Source organism: Puntigrus tetrazona, chromosome 1, assembly GCF_018831695.1.
Source record: "Puntigrus tetrazona isolate hp1 chromosome 1, ASM1883169v1, whole genome shotgun sequence".
In the NCBI taxonomy this organism is placed as follows: domain Eukaryota; kingdom Metazoa; phylum Chordata; class Actinopteri; order Cypriniformes; family Cyprinidae; genus Puntigrus; species Puntigrus tetrazona.
Window position 1 is genome coordinate 14500067 of NC_056699.1, and position 22056 is coordinate 14522122.

Genomic DNA, 22056 nt, shown 5'->3' on the forward strand with positions numbered 1-22056 from the left:
CACACACACACACACACACACACACACACACACACACACACACACACACACACACACACACACACACACACACACACACACACACACACAATTATTACTATTATTATCAGCAAATAGAAATATTCTTCATACATTTTCACATGTATTTTTATTGATTAGCTTATATTGATTGTAATTCTACAATCACAGAGGACAGGGCTCAGAAATAACATTCAAAATAGAAAATTCAAGCAATATCAATAAAAGGTACAACACATTGACATATATGCCCAGCTGTCTGACTGGACAAATGCACATATGGTTTAATTTCAAAGTTATAGCTTAAAACGATTTTGCTCCAAATTTTGCTAGTTTATTTATTTATTTATTTATCATTATTTAGGTTAAACTACAGCTGGAACAAGGATTCCGTTGTGACAGACTAGACCACGTTGCCATGGATGCATTCTAAAGCATGTTAACCAATCAGTGCTAAATACACAGATACAGAATGTCAATACATATACCCTTCTAAGAAAAAAAAGGCATTGTACATTGTAACTGAGGTACACCTGCAGAACTTTGTGAAAAGCCAATGATTCACTTGATGAGTGAGCCATCAGAATGTAAGAACCAGAGGTGGCAAATATGATTCTAGAGGTAGAAATAAGGATTTTGCGTTGTAGTGTGACATCAGTATTGATTTCAACTGCTGACAACAGTCTATCATTGTTTACATATTCATACTTTTTAGCATTTGTTTCTGTGATTAATATTTTTTCATTTTAACTCATTCATTTTAAGTGTATCATTTACACACTCCCTCACCAGCGTGGCGAGTGCTTGAGAAGGAGTATACCCACACGTAGAAAGGTAAAAGCATGTAAAAAGCCTTCCTGTGCACCGAATACTTCATATTGCACATCTTTTACCACTGTATTAATCACCACTAAATTATTCTTAACCAGTAACACTTTACAATGTAGTTCAGTTTAATGCATTTTGTTACCTTCGTTTTAAATAATTATTGCAATAGGCATCTAAAACTAACAATGAACATCAACAATGAATTTTTATAGCGTGTATCAATCACCTTTTTTATATATTTATATAGCGCTTTTTGTGTCAAAGCACTGAATAGTATTAAATTCGGAGAATAATGTCAGTAATGTATAATGACAAGATTAAACACTCATTTTTAGCTCAAGGCATTTCATTATTGAATGCAAAGACGTCGTTGTCTAACTCAATTCAGTTTCAATCTACATGTTAATTAATATACTAATGTTCATTGTTAATTCACGTTTATTCATAATACATTAATGTTAATTAGATTATTTTACGTGAACTATTGAATTAATGTTTAGAACCTTATTGTAAAGTGTTGCCACTTATTCTAACACTGATTTGTTAGTTTTGATCAACACATACTTTCGTCGACTACCTGTCAACTTCGTTACAAGCAGATACTGTGAGAATATTCGATGCATACAGTGTATGTGCTTTCTCAAAAGTCTGAGCCTTTCCTCTAGCACCAGGTTTTGCCACTCCCGGTTAACAGTATGGCTTCAAAAAGAAAGAACTAGCAGTATATTCACAGAAAAGTCACAAATACAGTGTCATCAGCAGCAAGACAGTGTACAGCAGCATGTACCCTGCATAAAAGGCAAATTGAAAACAAGCAACTCTGCAGCAAAGATTCTGAACACATCCAAAAACATCACTGGAGAGGCATCTTCGAACTACTAGCTGTAGTATTCATTGCATCGGCTACACTAAGGTGTATTTGGATAACATTCATAAACATATTCATCAAACAGTCTTCAGCTTGATTTGTCATGCACATGTGAAATGTGGATGAATCTTTGAGTGTTCATGAAGCTGTTTTAATGGAAACCCTAGGAAACAGTACTACATTTACATTTACTACACATTATATAAAATAACAAAGCAAGCATATGTATATATGACAAATTGTCTTCTATTTTATTTGTTCTCAGCAATTCGTAAGAACAGCTCACATGATCTTTGTAGAATTAATATAGATTATAAAATATAGGGTTAATCTAACACTAATTACAATTTGTGATTGATGTGTTTTCTGTGACAGGTGATGATGATGTGTCAACTATATTTAAAAAAGGCCATCAAAACCATCCTTGTGTGGATGTGGAAGTGCTACTAAATGTGCTGTCAAATGGTGACAGTAGCTCATTTTATTCTCGAAGCTCTTACTGAGCATCCAGCGACAACAACTTCAGCTACATTTTAAAGGCTGTAGATACATTCAGAACGATTTAAGAGGCTTTCGTGCCCCTTTAGTCATTTCAGTATATGCAGAAAAAGTTCAGAGCCACAGTGTATGTCCACTCTACTTCCATGTGGGTTTGTTGGTCCTGCTCGAGATGGAGTCTCTAATTTGTGTGGATCTCTCAGAGAAACTGCTACTTTTAAGAGAGTGCTCTCGTCCAGACTGCAGGGGGGGTGTGTCACTGCTTCGACTAGAAGCCCTTACACTCTGGACCCTCCTAATAGACCCCCCTAGTTTATCCTCGCTCCTTGGCAAAGGTCCGCTACTGACAGATTCCGTTCTACCACCAGGCAGCCTCTGAGAGCTAGCCCTGGCTAGGCTCTTTGACGGTGTTCCTGTTACAGCTGGTAAGGGCATGTCTTTTTTAGATCTGGAAGAGGATGCCACAGTGTTGCGAGCAAAGCTAGGCAAAGGCGAAGAACTTTTCTGGGTGTTGCTGGGACTGTCAGGTGTACATACCTCTGCGGTTCCTTGGGCCTGAGCTTGGGCCAAGGCACGCATTGTAGAACGACACATCTTTTCCTCTGGTGCTGGTTTTGAAATGTTACGAACAGGTTTAGGGTTGGTTTTCTTGATAGAGGGTCTGTGTTGAGTCGAGTCCCTTGCCCACCGAGAGCTGCTCGGTGTCGCTGCTCGTTGTGCCCTGGGATCTTCTGGAGGGAGGCTTGAATGGCGCGCAGGTCTACCTTGCCTCTCGCCTCTCCTGGCTGGCATGCTTTGGTCACGAAGTGGACGCCTGGCTTCAATGTTCTCATGTCCAGAAGGTTTTTCGACTTTCCTCATACTGCTACTAGAGCGATTCTGCCTTGTAATGGGTACCACCTTGCGCATGTTCTGAGTCTCAGTTGCTGTGAGGTTTCTTGTGGGACGGCTGGCATGAGCAATTACTTTGGATGTTGTCTTGGTTTTGACAAGTGTTTTGGGGCTACCGGTCTGGACTGCTTTCTCGCCAACTCTTCGCCCTTCAGCTGTGTCACAGCTATCTGTCTCTGCCTCTTCAGTAGTTACAGATGGGCTGACTGATTCTGGACATACTTGATCGACCCTTCCGGCAAGTGGTTCATCACTTGACGTCGACACAAAGTGACAGTCAGTGGACTCAAAATTAGAGGAAAGGGAATTGGTGTCCTGAATAACTCTTGAAAAGTTGGCATCCTGTGACTTTGGGTTAAGTTCAGATCTTTCTTTTATGATAGGAGAGCTCTCAATCTCAGAACAGTCCAACACAATGGAACAATCGGTTTCGGTGCAGTCCATGACATACAACACAGGTTTTTTACTGGACGCAGAGGGATCCAGGGGCAGTGGGGTGTCACAAGTTGTTGAGGAAAAGGTACTTGTGTCAGCTTCCTCCCTCTGTGATGAGATTCTTTTATCACTCCATACTTTTTCTGGTTCCTCAGAACTCCTGCTAGATGGGGGTGTGTCAAGGACAAATGCTTTAGGAGAGTCTTCTTCCCTTTCCAGATCTGTTACAAACACTTCATGCTGGTTGTCCACAGACACATGACTGTTATTATTGATCTGGCTGGTTATCTCAAAGGGTTGAAGGCCAGTAACTAGTTTGTGTTTCTCCACAGAAACACTCATGTGTCCAACACTTTGACCAGACGTCCCATGAAAGACATGCTTTGCGTTACTTAATTGAGGCGTAACTCCACCTTCAGAGAGAGAAGTGTAATTATTATTATTGTAGGGATCATTGTTCATGTTGTAGCCGAAACTTGAGTATCTAGCCAAAGGACTGATGGGTTCAGTCTCAGCCCTTGGTGAAGTTGCCACCTTCTCTTGGTAAACATGACTTTGTGGACCCAGCTCCCTATTATCATCCTGTAAGACAAGCCATGGCATGGTCTTTCGCTGATGGTTCCTGCTTGAACGTGGCAGGCTGCTGAATTTTGTATAGTCACTTGCTGCAGACCCAGATATCAGCTCTGTGTGATGGTAACGACGGGCACTAGCTGAGCGCCCCAAAGGACTGTGGGGACTGTGGGGGCTTTGAGGTCTCGATTGAAGCAAGAAGTCCAGGAGGCCTTCTTTGGTAAGGACATCAACATCATTTTCGCTGCTGCTACGACCAAAACCACCTGACTCAATACTGGCTGAACCCCAAGCACACCGTCTCTCCTCCAGTTCCCGTAAGCGACGCTGTCTAGCTTCCTCCTTCAGTTCCCTGTCCCGGTTGTCCTGCAGAAGAGTGGATAAGAGATCACTATTTTTATAATTACCAAGATTACTCAATCTACCTAAGAGTGCTTCTTTATAGCCGCTAAATAATGCCATAAATACCAGTGATTTGACAAGCACAAATCTCAGTAAATCACATTGTGTAATTCATTCAAATACTCTCCTAAATTTACAGATCAAAAGGAAAACTGCATATTCACTAAGTTGATTGGCAAAAATAGCTGTGTCCACACCCTTCAGTGCTAATTTCACAATTTGTGTCTTTAGTAAAACCTGACAGTAGTTTGCACTGGCGCAAGCTGATGGCCCTTTATGTCGCAACAAATAAGTTCTTCATTATTCTAGGATTTATTTTTCATGTGCTTTTTAACTTTTGCATGTTAGTCATGTGACGTTTACCTTTACAGCTTTTTTGAACTTTAGGCAGAAATCTTGGAAAATCCTAAAGCACTCATCCAGTTTGAAGGTGTCTTTGTCTTCACAGAAGAAGTCAATGAGGGCATTACCCTCTTTGCGCAAGTCCAGCCTGCGATGTTTAAGGTCCTGCAGGGCCTGTGTTGAGCTCTAACAAATAAAAAGAAAGTCATTCTTATTGGCAAAAGTTAACTAATCCTTTATAGCTAATCAAATGAAAATATATAGGTTATATAAATAAAATGAAATAAAAATAGCAAAATCGCTATGGAATTCTAATTGATTCATTTACCTGCAAAAATGGATCTAGCTGCTTTTGCAGCTCAACGTCATCTTGAATCTTCTGTTCCAAAGAACGCGTTTTGACATAGAGAGAGGAAAACTCTCCTTCTATATTTTCTACTGAAATTCTACAATAATAAAAATATAAGCAAGTAATAGTTAATACAGTATTGAAAAACTCCACAATATGCATCAGAAAAACTAACACTGTTGTTACCTGGCTGCACTTTGAACATGCGTTAGCTTCTCTGGGAATTTCAAAAGGGCTTCATCCTTTTTCTGTGCTTCCTTTGTGATAAATTTAAAGAAAAATCCAATTAAAAGCAGTTCATTTAAAGGTTATTAATTTCTTTTTCTTAAAACATTTTCAAAAATGTATCATTAAATCTGAAGAAAACTACAGTGTATCTAGTTCTGTCCCACTTACTAGTGCCACAAAATGAAGCAGGTTCATGCCAGGCTTGTTGGCCTTCGTGTCAGCCAGAGAGAGAAGTGAAGACAGTTTGAAGCCCACAGCATTGCCAGCATAGCCACCCTATGAACACACAGAGAACATCAGTCAATGTCAGGTCAGTGCTGCAAAAGGCATCAACCCGCTCTGATTTAAAATCATCTGGGAATGTTTTGGAGAAGTAGTGAAAAGAGAATTGAGGGAAATGTCTACAAAAAGGGGGAAGATGAGGGGTAAAGTGTAAGGAACTCTGGAAAGACAAATAGAAAAAAAGACTTACTGCATTCATGATATTTCCTGCTTGGAGAACCAAATGTAGAATTGCATGGAGCTCTTCACAAGTCATTAGTTCTGTGGAATAATCAATAGAAACTGAATAATTACAGGCCATTTGTTAAATTACACAACACTCTAAATGCTATTACTATCCTTCCTACAGTCCACAGACTATGACATTTAAAGGAACTTTGAGCACTTGAAGCCACGTTTAAATTAGAAAAATAGTGCTGACAGCATGATCTACTGTGTAGATCAAAATAGACTGCTTGGATTAGTTAATGCAAGATTAATACAACTTAATTTGAGTTTTGCTAAAGGCTCCCAGCATTAATGTAATGATTAATGGAGTGCCAAATCTTTACGTTTCGGTAGTGTTGAAGCATTGAAAGGTCATAAGCCGTTGGTTTCTGAGGCTAATATGGGCACAGCTGAGTGACAGAAAATGACTCAGCAAAATTCACTCCACAAAAACTGAATGCTGCTAAAAGTTCACTGTTTATTAGTCCATACCTGACAGCAGAACATTTAAAAGTAGCGGAATAATGTATCAAATTACAGGGGATGGTGAGTTTATGTACAAGACAGCGAGCATGAGATGATTAGTTTTTTCCCCACTATGTTGCACAGAACGTAAAAGACATGATTGTCAAAATGTTTTGCCTGTTAATATGAAAAATGATGACTTAAAATTCTCAAAAATATGATACAGATGTATGTTCTTACCGTCAGTAGCCTGCCGCACAATGTTAATCTCACGACTCATGACTGCACAGGATGGCAGGAACTCCTCCTGAAGCACCATGGCCTCAATGCGCACATCAAAGCTTTAAAAGTAAACAAACTATATTGATTGACTTGCCTTTTGTGTATTATGAAATCTTAGATTTGTATGTCATCTATGAGAGCTCTTACCGTGGCACTTGAGTCAGCAGGAACATGAAGGAATCAACCAGTGTCAGCTTACTTGGGTCTCCTTTGAATTCCTGCAATCTCTTCACCTAGTGAATTAATGTGATTTAAATATGTGTGATTTAAATCCGAAGAGGTTTTAACCTAGAGTCATCTGACACTCAATGTTAATGAAACTAGTACACATATTATACATTGAATTTTTTTGCAATTTATAAATTAGCATCTGTATTGGCCAAACATTTTCTTTCAGTGTCCTTGTTACATGTTACATGAACTTTTGCTACATGTACTATTATAATAACATGCAGCATAATAAATTCTGAATAATTACATACAGCTAATGCTAAACCAAACTCTTATCCTAACTCTAACCCTATAGCAAGTACATGTAGTTAATTAATATTACTAATTACTTATATGGATAAATACAATCTAACGAGGACACTTGTTAGAAAAAAGTGTAACAACCAGATATTTAAAGCATCTCTAATTGAAAAAAAAAAAAATAGAATTGAATTTAAACAATTTACTAATAAAATATACTACAACTACTAAAATGTAAAGAGATAAAAAAAATTTGCTAAATGTAAAAATTAAAAAAATTACCCAACAAAAGTACTAAAACATACACTACATTTAAAAAGGGTTTGAGAGATTTAATAATTGTGTTTATAATACAAACTGTATTTCATTTATTCCTGTATACATTTATTTATGACGAGGCAGACTTTAATAGCAGGTGCCATGCAAACCTATACACAAATATGGCATGGGTTCAAAATTCTCACCTCCTCTGCTTCAGGTAGAAGTTTAAGAAGTTCTTTCAGTGGTTCAGCTCCATATTGCTTACTGTTGCCCAGACTAATGTCTTCTACTATTGCATGATTGGACCTGAAAGAGAAGATACATACAAAGTATAAACCAGACAATCATTTTTTGACCTTGCCTGATCCATGTAACCAGCCATTTCTGACAGTACATGAGCATACAAGGATGAGCATACAAGGATGTATGTTATGTACTTATATAATGCAGGTATTTTGGGTTCCACTATATATATATTCGGGGGCTTTAATCTCTATACACTTATATTAAGCTTAAGGTAAATCTCCACAATGAACAATATGCAAGTCTGTATTTTTAATGTATATATTAATAGCAAAAATCAATTAATTGGCCTATAGATCTTAAAGAATAATCAAACTACTTAGTAGTTACTGCACAAATGCTCTTTACCAAACAGACATGTGTAATATTCAATATAAAAAAATCATTGATCACTATCTAGTGATGAAAAAAAAGACTATTTAACCTCAGAATTGTTGAGACTAAATAAATCTCATAAATGATGATGTTCAGATAAAAAAGATTAATAAGTCCATAACCACTGTTGTGTTGAGATGATATTTCATGACGTCTTATATTCAAGGGGAAATGATCTGACACTGCATTTTACTACAAATATCCTAAAAAAAGGGAAATTCTGTCATCATTTACTCACCCTCAATTTGTTCCAATCCTGTACAAAATAAAAAAGATATTTTGAATAATGCTGGTAACCAAAGAGTTGACAGGAAAAACATTTTAAAAACAATGTATGTTAAAGGGGAGCTATATGGTTACCAGCATCTTCAACTGCATGAGGGTTGGAATGACATTAGGGTGAATAATTGATGACAGAATTTTCACTTTTGGTAGGATATGTAGAGTAAAACACATGGGAACAGATTTTAAAACACACATACATACATACATGCTAACACAATGAATTTTAATGATTCAGCTATTGATTTATTGATTGCCAAAAGTGATCCCATCTTCGGTTTATTCGATTATTTCTCTTAATGAAACACTAAATGACTATGTAGCTAAAAAAAAGGACACGTTCAAATACAAATAATAAGTCAAAAAGGTGAGAAAATGTTGCACAAACATGAAGTGCATTGATGTTTTTTCAATGCATTTGTAATTTGTAATAAGGACTACTTGCAGCATCGTCTCCTGCATGAGTGACTCAGCAAAGTGAATGTGACTCAGTATTTGATAAGCTCAACTACACATGACAAACGCACAGAATACACACAAACACTGAAGACAAAAATAAATATGATATAACTAAGTGATCACAGAAGAAAGTATTGTCTTTTGGCATAATCGTTTAAAGTCATGCAGCCTTGTATGCTGAAATACCAGTTCAAAAATAAACAAAAATCCTGTTTACACAGGACACATCCACCTTTGTTCGCCAATGTTACATTGCAACAGGTCTGACGTAAAATCTCTTGTTTTATGCTTTTTTTTAATTTAAATTGTCTACTGAGCACCGACACACATGCATCGGGTCTGTACCTAGTACCTGTCACAGTGAATGTATATGGCATCCTCATGTGAACTTCCAAGTATCAATCAGAACCTGAAAGCTATTGATCTTTACACAAGAGCATCGGATTTCCCTTGACCCCCAGATCCTATTTCTGTGCTGGAGCACCTGCACACAGCACGATGACACTGAGAAACTTACTTCTTGAACTGTTTGAGGAAAATTCCAATGTTCATTCCTCTCTTGGAGTCTAAGATGCTGATCTGGGAAAACAGTGAAATAGAGATGGTAATTAAAAATGGATGGAAAGATACACAAAGGACAGACTGTGTGTTCGGACAGAGACGTAATTCCATTCAAATTTTTGGCCTTCAGGATTTTGTGGCTTGTTGATTTGAATTCAGCTTCCAAAAAAGTAAAACTGGTATCTCTGATGTTGAAAGATTACTACAGGCAAAAGAAAAGTGAGGTATACCTTATTTTACAGTGTGCTTTACATAGCAACAACAGTCTAGGCTATATTATTCACTTTGAACATGAGATGAAGTGATCCTTTTCTCTTTATTACATGCTGAGTCATTAATAAATTCGTCATGATAAAAAAAACACAATGCTGTTGCTGTATGTTAGCAACAATAACATTAGCTTGTTTGGTTTATTACCAATATAACCAACTGATTATCAATATTGAAGATTCACTGGCTCTCACGTGTCAAGCAAGCATGTTTGTGCTATGTTTATTTCTAGATTATATTGTTTCATCATATAAAATATTTGCGTTTCTTCAGAAGTCTTGAATTACTTGAATGCACTGATTACAACTTTTTCAAGCATCCGAGTTTTAGAGCAATGGATCTTCCATGTATGGGCAGAAATCTCTCAAGTTTCCTTAAAACCATCTTCACGTGTGTTTCCAAAATGAAAGAAAATCTCATGGATTTGAAACAACACGAAGGTGAGTAACTGATGACAGAATTGTCAGTTTTGGGTGAGCTGTCCATTTAAAGAACACAATGCTATACTTGTTTATACTCATTAAGGTCAGCACCAGGAAACCCTTAGTAGCAGTGACTTTGAGCCAATGAGATTGCCATTTTAGTGGCAATTAAACAGACACACAATCTGTTACTCTCTCTCTCTCTAGCGCACACATTTACATGACCCATGTGTGTGTGATACGTGTAATTTGTGACGCTTCACAAACTCAAAGGAGTAGCTGGGTGGTGTCTGAAATTACAAACGAGACCACATTCATGGTCCATGCCACCTCAGACAAACAATACATAGCTTCATTAGACCTGCGCAGGTACATATGCTGCCTTCGTGGATAATTACAAAGCTACTCAGAGCAGCAGCAACCACACAAAACAACATAAAAACACAGCTGGTCGCTTAGACACAAAACGACCAGCTCACGGGAGCATATGTTTTGGATAATAGCAACATGTTTGCTTTATGTAGAGGTGGAAAACTGAGTTACACACACCTAATAATCTTATACGCTAGTGAAAAAGATGCTTTGTACATGACAAAACATGCTATCGTATGTGATAGGTACATGCATTGAACATTATAGGCAACTGTAATATATATATACATTTTGTTTTGTTTGCACAGACACCAAAACATGTTTATTAGAACATATTTAACAACTTATAAAGACTAAGTATTTCCTTTACAGTATCGGCAGCTTTATACATTAAATGAAATCAATATAAAATTATCTTTTACAGTACCTCTGGGACAAGAATTGTTAAATTATGTTCTCATTGTTTTTTTTTTGTGCACATAAGTATTCTCATAGCTTCATAAAAATTTATAAAATTAATAACCACGTCACAATTTTATTGATGTCTTTATTAAATGTCTGGACCTCAGAGAACTCTCAGAATATCTTCAACTTTGTTTTGTGTTCCAATGATGAACGGATGTCTCATGGGTCAGGATGACATGATAGTGGTAATTAATAACAGAATTTTCATTTTTGTGTGAACTAACCCTTTAAGTACAAATACTAACAATAACTAATAATAATAGTAATAACATAAAAATCTCACAATTTTGTAATCATTCGACATCATTAGATAATTGGGGATACGATTTTTATCTGCCATTGTAATCCACTTTATACGATCTGTTATTTGATTGCCTAAATGCATTTTTATATCTAATATTCAATATCGCCATATAAGCAATAATTGATTATTTTATTGATTAATATGATATGTATTGATCTGTATTGACTTCTGTTTTCAAACTGGTGCATCCTTATCTTGGGAAAAATCTTGGGAAATCCTAACACAAGTTGTGCTATTCAGTGATTTTTAAAAATCAATTCAACTAAAACAGGCAATTTGGGAGCCTGCTGGGAGTGCAAAAAAAGCTGCCTACCTTGTAGAGACAAAATAAAGCATTAACACAAGCATTAAATGCAGAAATATTGACTCACCTCATCCTTGCTCTCTTTAAATGAACCTCTGGACCTTCCAGCACGAGGATGTCCGCTGCTTGTCTGGGTTCGAACCTCTTCTTGCTGGCCGAAGAGCTCCTCTACTGTCCTCACGTCAATTTGATACTGCTGCTGTCTCACCGCTAGAGTCCAAATATTCGGTTTGCCCCGAACCTTCTCCTCAGGAATGGTTTTCCAGAAGAAGCTCCGTACCCGTCGTTTCTTGCGTGAAGCATGAGGATGGCCTGGTGCCTGAGGTGGTGGTGGAGGAGGTGGAGGCGGTGGTGGAGGTGCTGCTGGAGGGCAGGAAGTGCCGTCGTGTCCGAGACTAGGGTCATTTGAGGAGGTCGTGGAGGGGTCAAAGAGCAGCGGATTTACTACTGGTGTGGTATGGTCGCTTGCCGACTCCTCCGCAGTAGCCACACTTGCCATGACAAGCATTACATTAGCAATGACACCAGTCCTGGAGGGCCAGGCTGTAAGAGGAAGTGTTGCCCTGCTTCCCACAACACCTAACAAACTGGGACAGCCTCTTTGCTTGATTCTAGGTGGTGTCTGTTGAAGTCCCAAAGGTCTTTCTCACTCATAGTCGATTATACAACTGACAGCTGGGTAAATAATGAGTCTTTCCTCTAGCAGAATATGTGTCGAGATCATTCTTAAACAGAATTTAGAGCATGGAATCGAGAATGGAATGTTTTCACCAAACTTTCAACTGCGTCATGGCTCTAACAATAACGAGAGGTGATGGACGAAGTTGTTTAGCAATCCCTTTGGGCCGATGTCTTGACATTCTCACATATTTCGTCTTCACTTCTTCAGCCTAGTCTCATAATGCAGAGCTGTTGCTTCCAAGATTTTGCCCACTGCTGTGTGGTCAGAGGTTAAACCCTTGGAACTGCAAGAAGGACAAAAGACACACACACATACAAAATCAAAATTACTGGGGTTCAGTCAGGCGAAGGAACTTGGAAGCTAAAAACAGAGGAAATGAGAAAGTAACAGACAACAAAAGAGATGTGGCTGTACACTTAAGGAAAGGCCCCAGTAGGAAAACGCCAAATGCCATTGTTCATTGGGGCCAGCCTGCTATGTGCAAAAATGATCTTGACAGATGAATCAAATCTTCACTAATGAAATCTCACACAGGGAACTTTCAAGGGATTTGTACATGTCATGGCAAAAAATAAAAAAAAATTGGCAACTTACCACTAATTACCTTTACATAACATACTGCAGTTACATAACATGTACTTATTCATTCAGTTAAAAAGTACTAATATTTATTAATATTATGATTTTTTTTTTGTGAAGAGTCAACTAAATGGTGTAAATATAGTCAATTATATGAAGTGTGATACACAGTAAATAAATCAATAAATCCACTGCTCCGCTGTAATATTATAATAAGATCCATTTTCTATATCACACTGTTTTCACAAGCTTGCAGAGAAAAGCCTTATCAAAACTTTTTCACATTTTTTGTGATAATAAATGCTCCGAGGAACCTATTATAGAACTTAAACACAGGATTTAGATACGTCACCTTTAAAGATAAAGTAAGGGAAAGAATTATCGTGTAGAGCTAAAACAGCTATAGATTCTATCGACACTGTTAGAATAGCATGATTTTCTGCTCTTTTCACAACTTATTGCAAATAGCTGCAATTGTCAGGATTTTGGTATTGTAGTACGATATAAAACAGCATGCAATAAAAACTTATTGAGTGTAAATTTTGATTTTAATTTTAATTCAAATGATTAAAAGATGCAATAAAGTCCTCCCTACACCTGCCCTAACCCTACCTGATATTCCTTTTTGATTTCTTTCATTTTTATTGAAAATAAATCCTTTTTCCAAGTAATTTGAAATTTAAAAAGAGAGAAAAAAAGCTCAAAAGGCAGATTCGAACCCGGGTCAATCGTCATAAAAAAGGCTTGACTGGCCCAATCACACATTGGTGGGTGGAGTTAGTGTAAATAGCATATCAATACATAATGCTGCTTTTCACTATTTGCATAATAGCATATATAGCTTAGAAAACATGCTATTTTTAGTGTAAAAACCTGTAGCAAAAACCCCCCCAAAAAACATGATCATGTTGATCCACGTCGATAGATGGCAGTGCAGCTAACACCATTATGGAATTGGTATTTAAAATATGTAAAAAACAGAAATGCAAATGTCAGCTAAAATACAACTGAATGCCCCTTTTAATATTTAAGGTAGAGTGTGTCGTGATGAACACTAAATAACAATGTTGCTCAATGATTAAAAAACTGTTTTTGTTTATTTGTGGATTCAGTTCTGGTAACTCAGTGCACATTACTATAAATTGATTAAATATTTCATAACGTTTAGCCATTTAATGCAGAATTACATAATTAGAATAGTTTTCCTACTGGTGATTCACTCGTGTCACATCTGTTATTTGAATATGCAAAGCAGCCGACATCAAACAGCCTTCAAAGTACAGTGAGGTTGTCAAGGAGACCAGCCAACAACCAATCCGTTAAAAAGCAGCTTTTTCGCATAAAAACTGGCAAAGATATACAACCAAAGCTGTAAAAAAAAAAATGAATTGCTCTATTTCTAATATTTCAATATATATAATGCACAAGAGGCTTGTGAGCAGCTCGCATTGGCCAGTATGTCTCAGGTCATGCAGGTGTCTTTGTATCTCAGACACGGAGAGAGCAGAGACTGCAGTAAATGGCACTGGGCTTCATCTTATGTACTACTGTCAGGAATGACACACTGCCGTCTGCTGGGAGAGGCCACAGGAAAAACGCCACAGCGCTTTTGGATCCGATTCTGTTACGTAACGTGTATTTCACAGAGCGGCCGAGGGTCATAAAAGTCTAATTTCAGGGAAAAAGCAAAAGTGGCATTGCTACTTGTGAGGTGTCTTTAATGCAGTGTAGACACAAAGGTTCAAAGATGTTAGTACAACATGCTACTTTTTACTGACAGAGCTGACTGGGGTGAAAGGATGCTCTGGAAACAGATAATACAAGACGCCGAGCGCTGTAAACCAGAGCTCATCATACCGCAACAGGGTCTCATTCGATCCTCCAGGTTTTTACTTATTAAAAGACGATTGACGTCACAGGAAGACTCTGTTTCCGTGCAGGTTCAGCTGAGTTAGGCACAAGCTACTATGTATAATTTATTCATATGTTAAAGTAGGTGTGTTTTTCCTTTAAAGTCTGTTTCTTCATAAGGGTTATGCTGTATGATGATGTTTTTTTTTTTTTTTTTTAAGAATAATAGCATAGAAATATATACTATATATACTGCGTGAGCGTTCAGATCCAAAACGTACATGCTCTGTGTTGGCTAGAAAAGAGAGTATAGGGTTAACACTCTGTAACACATTCTATCTCACCTCAGTGGTGTCTTTGCTGCAATGTCAGCGACAGTCTACAGCAACACACCAAAATACACAGCACCAAACCCCTTCACGATTATAACCAAAATGACCTTTACAAGCGTTACAGAATGCTGAAAACCCATTCGAGGGAATATTAAAGCAACATTATAATATTAGGATCAGACGCTATAATAACTTGATTAAACACAAACACTTTCAAATCCAGCGGATTTCAGAGCACTAGACATTCAACTGGCCACTTGTGAGAGAGACAAATATATGGATCTTCACTCCAAACTGTTCATCTTGAACATAAATAGATATAATTTTTGTTCATCAGTTGAAACTCCAACCGAAATGTTAATGAATCAGAAAGTACCCAAATCCAAACAAACAAAACTAACACTAAATTCAATGGTCTTCTAAAGAGACACGACTATCTTATACAAATTTAATCTCAGCTTTAATTAATATACACACATTGATCAATGTAAATACATAGAGCCTATTAAACATGCTTACTTGATGCGTGACAGTAGATCACCGGAGAGAATACATCTTTTTTAGATTGTTAAAACAACGAAGCGTGTTTCCATGTAGAATTATTTTAAAATACATTAAATAATGCAGAGGGCTATGGTGCATTTACATGATGTAGATAGCAGAATACTTGCGTTTACCATAAAAACAGAGGCTGTGTTTCCACCTAAGCCTCTTTCTAATTCAGAACTGGGAGCTGGACTAAAATCTACCGAGTCACAAATCTGATTGCTACAGACATTTTTAAGTATAGTTGATGGATTGAGCATATTTGGAAAGAATGGGACAGCATTAATAAACACTGGTACGCTGTACCCAGACCATTAGACATCTGTTCACATGCTTGGCTGCCTAGCAAATTAATCCTCCTTAGGTGAAAATCCCCTAAAATGTCTCATTGTTTGTTTGTTAGTGATTAGCCCTTCTGTTTAGAAAAGATGTCAGCACAAAATTATCTAATAAAGTAGATGGCGTGTAGGTCAAACGCTTAAATTTTGTCTTAAAAAACTAATTTCCCCCCAGGAAAAATACTATTTCTGAGACATTCAACAATAAGCCATTTCTATCTAACGTTGTTGATTTAAATAGATTTTACTATATGCAATATTTTTACTTTACGTCTTTTTTTGTTTTTGTTTAACTGAAGTAAACAACAGTGTAAAACTGAAAGATAATCTGCCAGTGATTCTTCAGAAGACCCTCAAGAAGCAGAAGAGGGCACAAAAATGTATTCCTTTTCAACTAACATAACAGTAGACTTGCTTGCCCTTGGGTCCGTCTATGCACAAACACACACATAAAGAAACTTTTTCTCACACAAGTGTACATCTTCTACCCTACCACAACTCTTGAGACAAAGTCTTGCCCTGTTACCCGATTCAATTGATACTGCGCTTTGAAACGCTCTGCTTGTAGATTGATTTCCAGTACGTCTGGTAAATGAGGCCCTAGGCAATAACCCACACACTAGATATCTAATACCTTCAGTGGAATATTTGGGTGCGAGCACCGAGACAAAGGACCTTTGAGGAAACACGGAGATTAAGAAATACTTAATCAGATTCGAGCATTAATGTCTTAATGGTGCTTGTGCTTTGGATTCAGCATTTGGTGCAAGTGTCTCTGTAAGCCAGCCTCATATCAAAGTCCAAACACCCACAGGGTCTTTAGAAGCTTAAGCTGCTTTCATAATCGAAGGAAAGGCTAAATGATCTAAAAGAACAGTGATAGAAGCCGCTGGTTTTGTTTGAGACCCAGACATGCATTGCCCGCAGTATGACATCATCTGCTGTATGCAAATCATGAGGCTGTTTCTGTATCAAACATTCATTTATTGCCAAGTGTGATGTTTTTTGACGATGATGGTTAAAAGCTGCAAATGGTTTAAAAAGGCTAATTAAAGGGGAATCATCATCTGTTGCAGGCATAACGTGATCAGCAGGTGCTGGCTCTCTGAGAAAGCGTGAGAGTCTTGTGTTGGGCTGCAGTTTTCTATGCTAGGGAAAGGCTGACCGTCTAAATTTTGTTCAGGAAATATTACAGTGCATGCGGCCTTTTATCATCTGCAGTGCTAGCCGTCGCATTCTATGTGGAAGCACAGTTTGCTTCAAGTTCTCTTTAATTTCCTGCATACTTATACATACTATCTTACGGTCATTATAACCTAAACTGTAGTCTGTATGTTGTGTGTGTGTAAAACACCGGTGAGGTCATCAAAGTACTCAGTCACTAACTGAGACCACAATTACCTAGTACTCTAAAAACAGAAATGACTACAAATGGATTACTATTGTTGTAAACGCTGATAAAAAGTAATGTTATATGTTATACTGTAAAACCAGCAGACATAGTTGAGTTTTGTTGAAATAAAAATGTTGGAATCATTTGAAAGAGAATAAGTTTAACGTATTTTTCTAGGAAAATTGTTTCAAAATATGGCTTTCATGCACTATATAGCCACTTAAATGTCTAGATATTATTGTTAATTAAAAAATATATGTATTGCAACAAACGCCAAAATTATTATTATAATTATTATCTATAATATATTATTTATATATATATATATATATATATATATATATATATATATATATATATATATATATATATATATTTATAAATTTTCATTTTTGGGTGAACTTTTCCTTTAACATGAAATATAACAATATTTTATATTTGCATTATATATTTAGATTGTATATTTGTATCAGCATTTCTGTTACATAAAAACAGCTAGTCAAAAATATCTTTACTTCTGTGCCCTGACATGACTCTCTCTCATGAGGACACTACAGAACTTCTTTTATCTGTGAGGTGCTGGTCTGTTTGTGCACATGCTGGTTTGGCTGCATCAAAGTGTTCTGCATGAACAAAAGCTACGGACATGTTTACTCATCCTGCTTTCATTCACAATGCGGAAAAGATCTTAGAAAAAGTAATGTTTAACGTAACGTGTTTTAACAGGTTTTTTTTTATAGCACAATGAGCGGCTATAATGAATCTTCTGCTTATCAAATTGATCCACAGCTGGGGGGCAGGGTGAGGCTTGACCCAAATACAGAGTGTGAGGATGGTATTATAGCGAAAAGATAAGACACAAAGATGTAAAGATATAAAGATCAAACACATCTGGACACACGTTCAAAAAGACATCATGAGAACACAAGTGAACCTAAAGCACTAAATCAGGGCATCCAGTCAACTGTGTAATAATGTTGCAATTTATAAACGTATGCATGTAAAGACGGGTGTTTTAACTGAAGCAGTGTTGCTCGGAGTTGAAGTGAGAAAGCTTGCTTCTCAAAGCTTAGTGATCTCTATTGATAGCGAAGGGCCATGAGAAGGTAAATAAAGCAGCGACAAAGACGGCCGAACGCAACAACACAGTAATCAAACAGAACTCAGGGAAATCTTCAAGGATTCTTTAGAACACTTTCTAAATTCTAAAGCTCAAAGGAACCAAGTTCCAGGATCATCTCATTCACAAAGTGCAACCATTTCTGTACATCGCACACAGAAGAATGATCTAAAGCATCGGGCAAACTGTATGTGTCCTTTAAGTTTCTGGGAAATCCATAAGGGTTCATTTTTAAAGATATCTGAGCCGTGAAGATCTTATCCACACGGGACCAGGACTCAACGTAGCTTGAAAAGTGCGCTGACTGGGATGCTGCACTAACGTAAACGGCCTTCGCCGTCAATCGCTGTAACTGCATACTGGCTCGTGGGCATGCATTTAATTCTACATATGCTTCACTTTAATATGAACTGAATGAGTGTTTAGTCACATACACGTATGCTAAATGGACCCGAGAGGATAACTAGCTAAATACTCATATTGCTAACAGCCGATACATGTCTCTGTCTCGTTCTCCACTACAAACAAGATTTTCTGTCTCCCACAGTCACTACAAATTCCACTAAGTGGTTCAGTCCCCATAGGAACAACTAGTAATAGCAGACAGTGAAATGACCGCAATAAAATATAAATGGCCTCATGCGCAAACAAAGAGTGTAAATCAGCCGGTGTAAATCAAGCCTCTCAGAATAACAAAAAACATCTTGATATATAGCAAAATGACATTCGGGTCACGTAGAGCGGCTGCGCGATACAACAGAAGAGGAAATACTAGATTCATGTTGTTTTTTCCGAAGCGTTTTTTATACAGGGAAGCGAATCAGCCAACGACACAGACGGAAGGACGCGCTTCGGTTGTCATGATGACAGCAGGTGGGAGGGGAAGTCCAAACACCTGATGTTTACGTGTGTGCAAATGAGAGAGCTAGTCCCTTTAGAGCCCATTAGAAGCATTGTGACAGATTAAGTAAAACAACAACTGGAACTGGGATGACGGCAGTGTTGTTGCAAACTAAAGCCAGGCTTATTAAAAATTATTTTTTGGTAACTGGCATGAAGATATTTATCTTTTACCAACGATTGTCTAAGAGTTTGACTGAAAACACGAGAAATCTAAAAATATTCAGCGTTCTATATTAGTAGATGTTTTCTGTTAAGACGCATTTCTGTTATTTTTTTGTGCATAGAAATCTGTGCTTGTTATCGATTGCAAATAGACGCTGCGGTATTCTTTGCGCGGTTAGGAATAACTAACATGAATCACTAATTATTCACCATAAAAAAGGAAAAAAGCTATATTGTCAGAACCCGGAACATCCACAAACTCACAGTCATTCTCAGATAGTGTTACCACGGTAATCTATCAGGTCAGTGCTTTGGGGGCGCTTGCACCAATTGAGTTCCCCCACTTTAGGGTGTGTTACCGTGGCAATGTGACAACAGACAAGCACCCTCCCCCGTTGACCTCACCCTGAGGGAAAACTTTTCCCTAAGCTTTGTTCCAGGACTCCTGAATGGATTGTGTCCAATTCATCTCACCATGAGAAATGGGATGGGCTACTAAAAAGCTGGCTTCAGAGGATTACAATAAAGCACATCGCAGCCTGTGACAAAGCAGCACAAAAAAGCACTACTAACAGCCCTAAGGGTCTCTACGGGGCGGTGGAAAGAGCTGGTCGGCGGCAGGAACCTTCAGATGCATACATTTTACACTTTACAGTGGTCCTGTCAATTCACATTTTTATAGGATACCGTGACTATGACAGATTTTTAGATGATGTAATGTTTACAGACCGTGGTCCAACACAATAAAGTTAAATAAAGGAGGCAGGGAAGGCTTTTGAACAGGAACCTGGCTACGGTTTTCTTATTAAAGTCTGAACAACACGTTGAGATTACAGAGGAGCTGACTCACGGGACCAGTGAGGTTACACGAGTAATAGTGTAATCTTTAGGGACGCGTCCTATAGCGTGACAGAAATCACACGGAAGCCTACGGAAATAAAACTTGAGTGTCAATGAAACGATAAACACAGGATCGATTATACCCACAGGAAAGACAAGGGAGAAAGACGGGCGAAATGTAGAATCGATAAATGACTACAGCTGTCAGTCTACCACACACACACACACACACACACACACACACACACACACACACACACACACACACACACACATATATACATATATATAAATAATCATGATGTGCGACCACCATGAGAGAGTCGCAGGGGGAATATTAAAACGAGTCAATGAATGCATTGTCTTATACAGGACACTGCTAGAAATAACAAAATCATTCAGTATCACAAATAATTGTAAAAACCTAAACGTATTTTACGAAAACGATCAATTTAAACTAGGTTAAAGAACTTACCGCGTAGAAACTAAGGGAAAGGACGTAGTAGTTTTGTTCCTGTCGTGGCAGGTGCGTGTATCCGAGGGTAGGTGTGTGTCGGTATCACCGACATTCTGCGCGTCCGGCGCTGCAGCGACGCTCCAAGATGCAGCGCGTTACAGCGCGAGGACGCTGTGCGCACGCGCGTGTGGTGTGTGGCGGGCTGCGGCGCATGCTCAGCGCGCGCTCTGACTGGCTCAGGTGAATCTTTAGGACCGCTACAGGGCGTGACGTGGGCTGTGTCACCCGCTGGTGACGAGTGTAACATAATACTGCACAGGCACAAATATTAATATTGACATACAGCGCCGTTGGCTGTTTATTAAACACAAGCAGGTATATTCGGCAACCATGGAGATGATGGAGCACTGTCCGGATACAAATAGTAATTTAAGGGTCATTTTAAAACCATGAAACGTATTCTATTTTCAAATACCGAGCACGAATCTCATTAACCTTTTTTCCGAATCCAGTGGCCGGGCTGTAGTTATTTGCATGCATTTTGCTTTTTAGGGAAACAAAATCAAGGTGCTTTTAGGCTCTAGAGCCAAGCATTCTCATATTCCTTTGTGTACAAAAAATACTTTTTAAATGTCTGTATATAGGTTTTCAATTTCTGTCACGAATATTTATTTTGTTGATACAAATATATTGTATCAGCATATTTTTTTTTTTTTTTTTTTTTTTTTTAATACAAAATGTTCCAAACAGTTTAAGGAGAAAATCCCTTAATGTACCAGAGGCGACTGTGGGAAGAAATTTAATTCTGCAAGGCACAGACATACGGAATATAGCTTATCAAATGTTTTGTAGTTAATTAAAAATATATAATAATAAATAACATGTAAAATGCTGTGTCATGCAGAGATGAGAAGCCCTATGAGGATTAATTCTCATGTGTACTGTTGGACACACTGTACTCAGACCAGTTACATAAAGTCTTTGACAGGTTATATGAGGCCTAGCAAAAGAAAAAAAAAAAATTCCCTCACTTAAAATCCATCTACACATTCACAGCGTCATCATTAAATAACGACTAAAATGAGCTTTAAAAGCATACTAGGACTACTAGAAGACATTGATAAACTTTCTAGGGAGCCCAGAAAACTAGTCATATTTTTAGTTCATTTGCATTACAACAGTAGCAATGTAGGTACATATCAGTTCAAATACAAGGGTCTGTAAATGTGTTCTTGGGCAAATTGTGACTTTGTATTCCAAAAACTAAAGAGCCACTCAATGATTATGTAATAACAGAATAAAACACTAAGTGAACTAGAAGAAAGAAAGGCAACAG

General features: G+C 37.7%; 1 protein-coding gene across 1 annotated transcript; it reads right to left on the reverse strand.

Moving 5' to 3' along the window:
• Positions 1–151: 151 nt before the first annotated feature.
• On the reverse strand, positions 152–20892 carry fhdc1 (FH2 domain containing 1). Its single transcript, XM_043236644.1, has 12 exons — positions 20739–20892; positions 11585–12482; positions 9337–9398; positions 7604–7706; positions 6816–6901; positions 6627–6727; positions 5905–5975; positions 5601–5708; positions 5391–5461; positions 5184–5301; positions 4877–5041; positions 152–4477 (listed from the first exon to the last, which is right to left on the reverse strand). Exons 2-12 carry the CDS (start codon positions 12023–12025, stop codon positions 2351–2353), a joined length of 3453 nt encoding a protein of 1150 aa, XP_043092579.1. The 5' UTR covers positions 12026–12482; positions 20739–20892; the 3' UTR covers positions 152–2350.
• Between the last annotated feature and the right edge of the window lie 1164 nt (positions 20893–22056).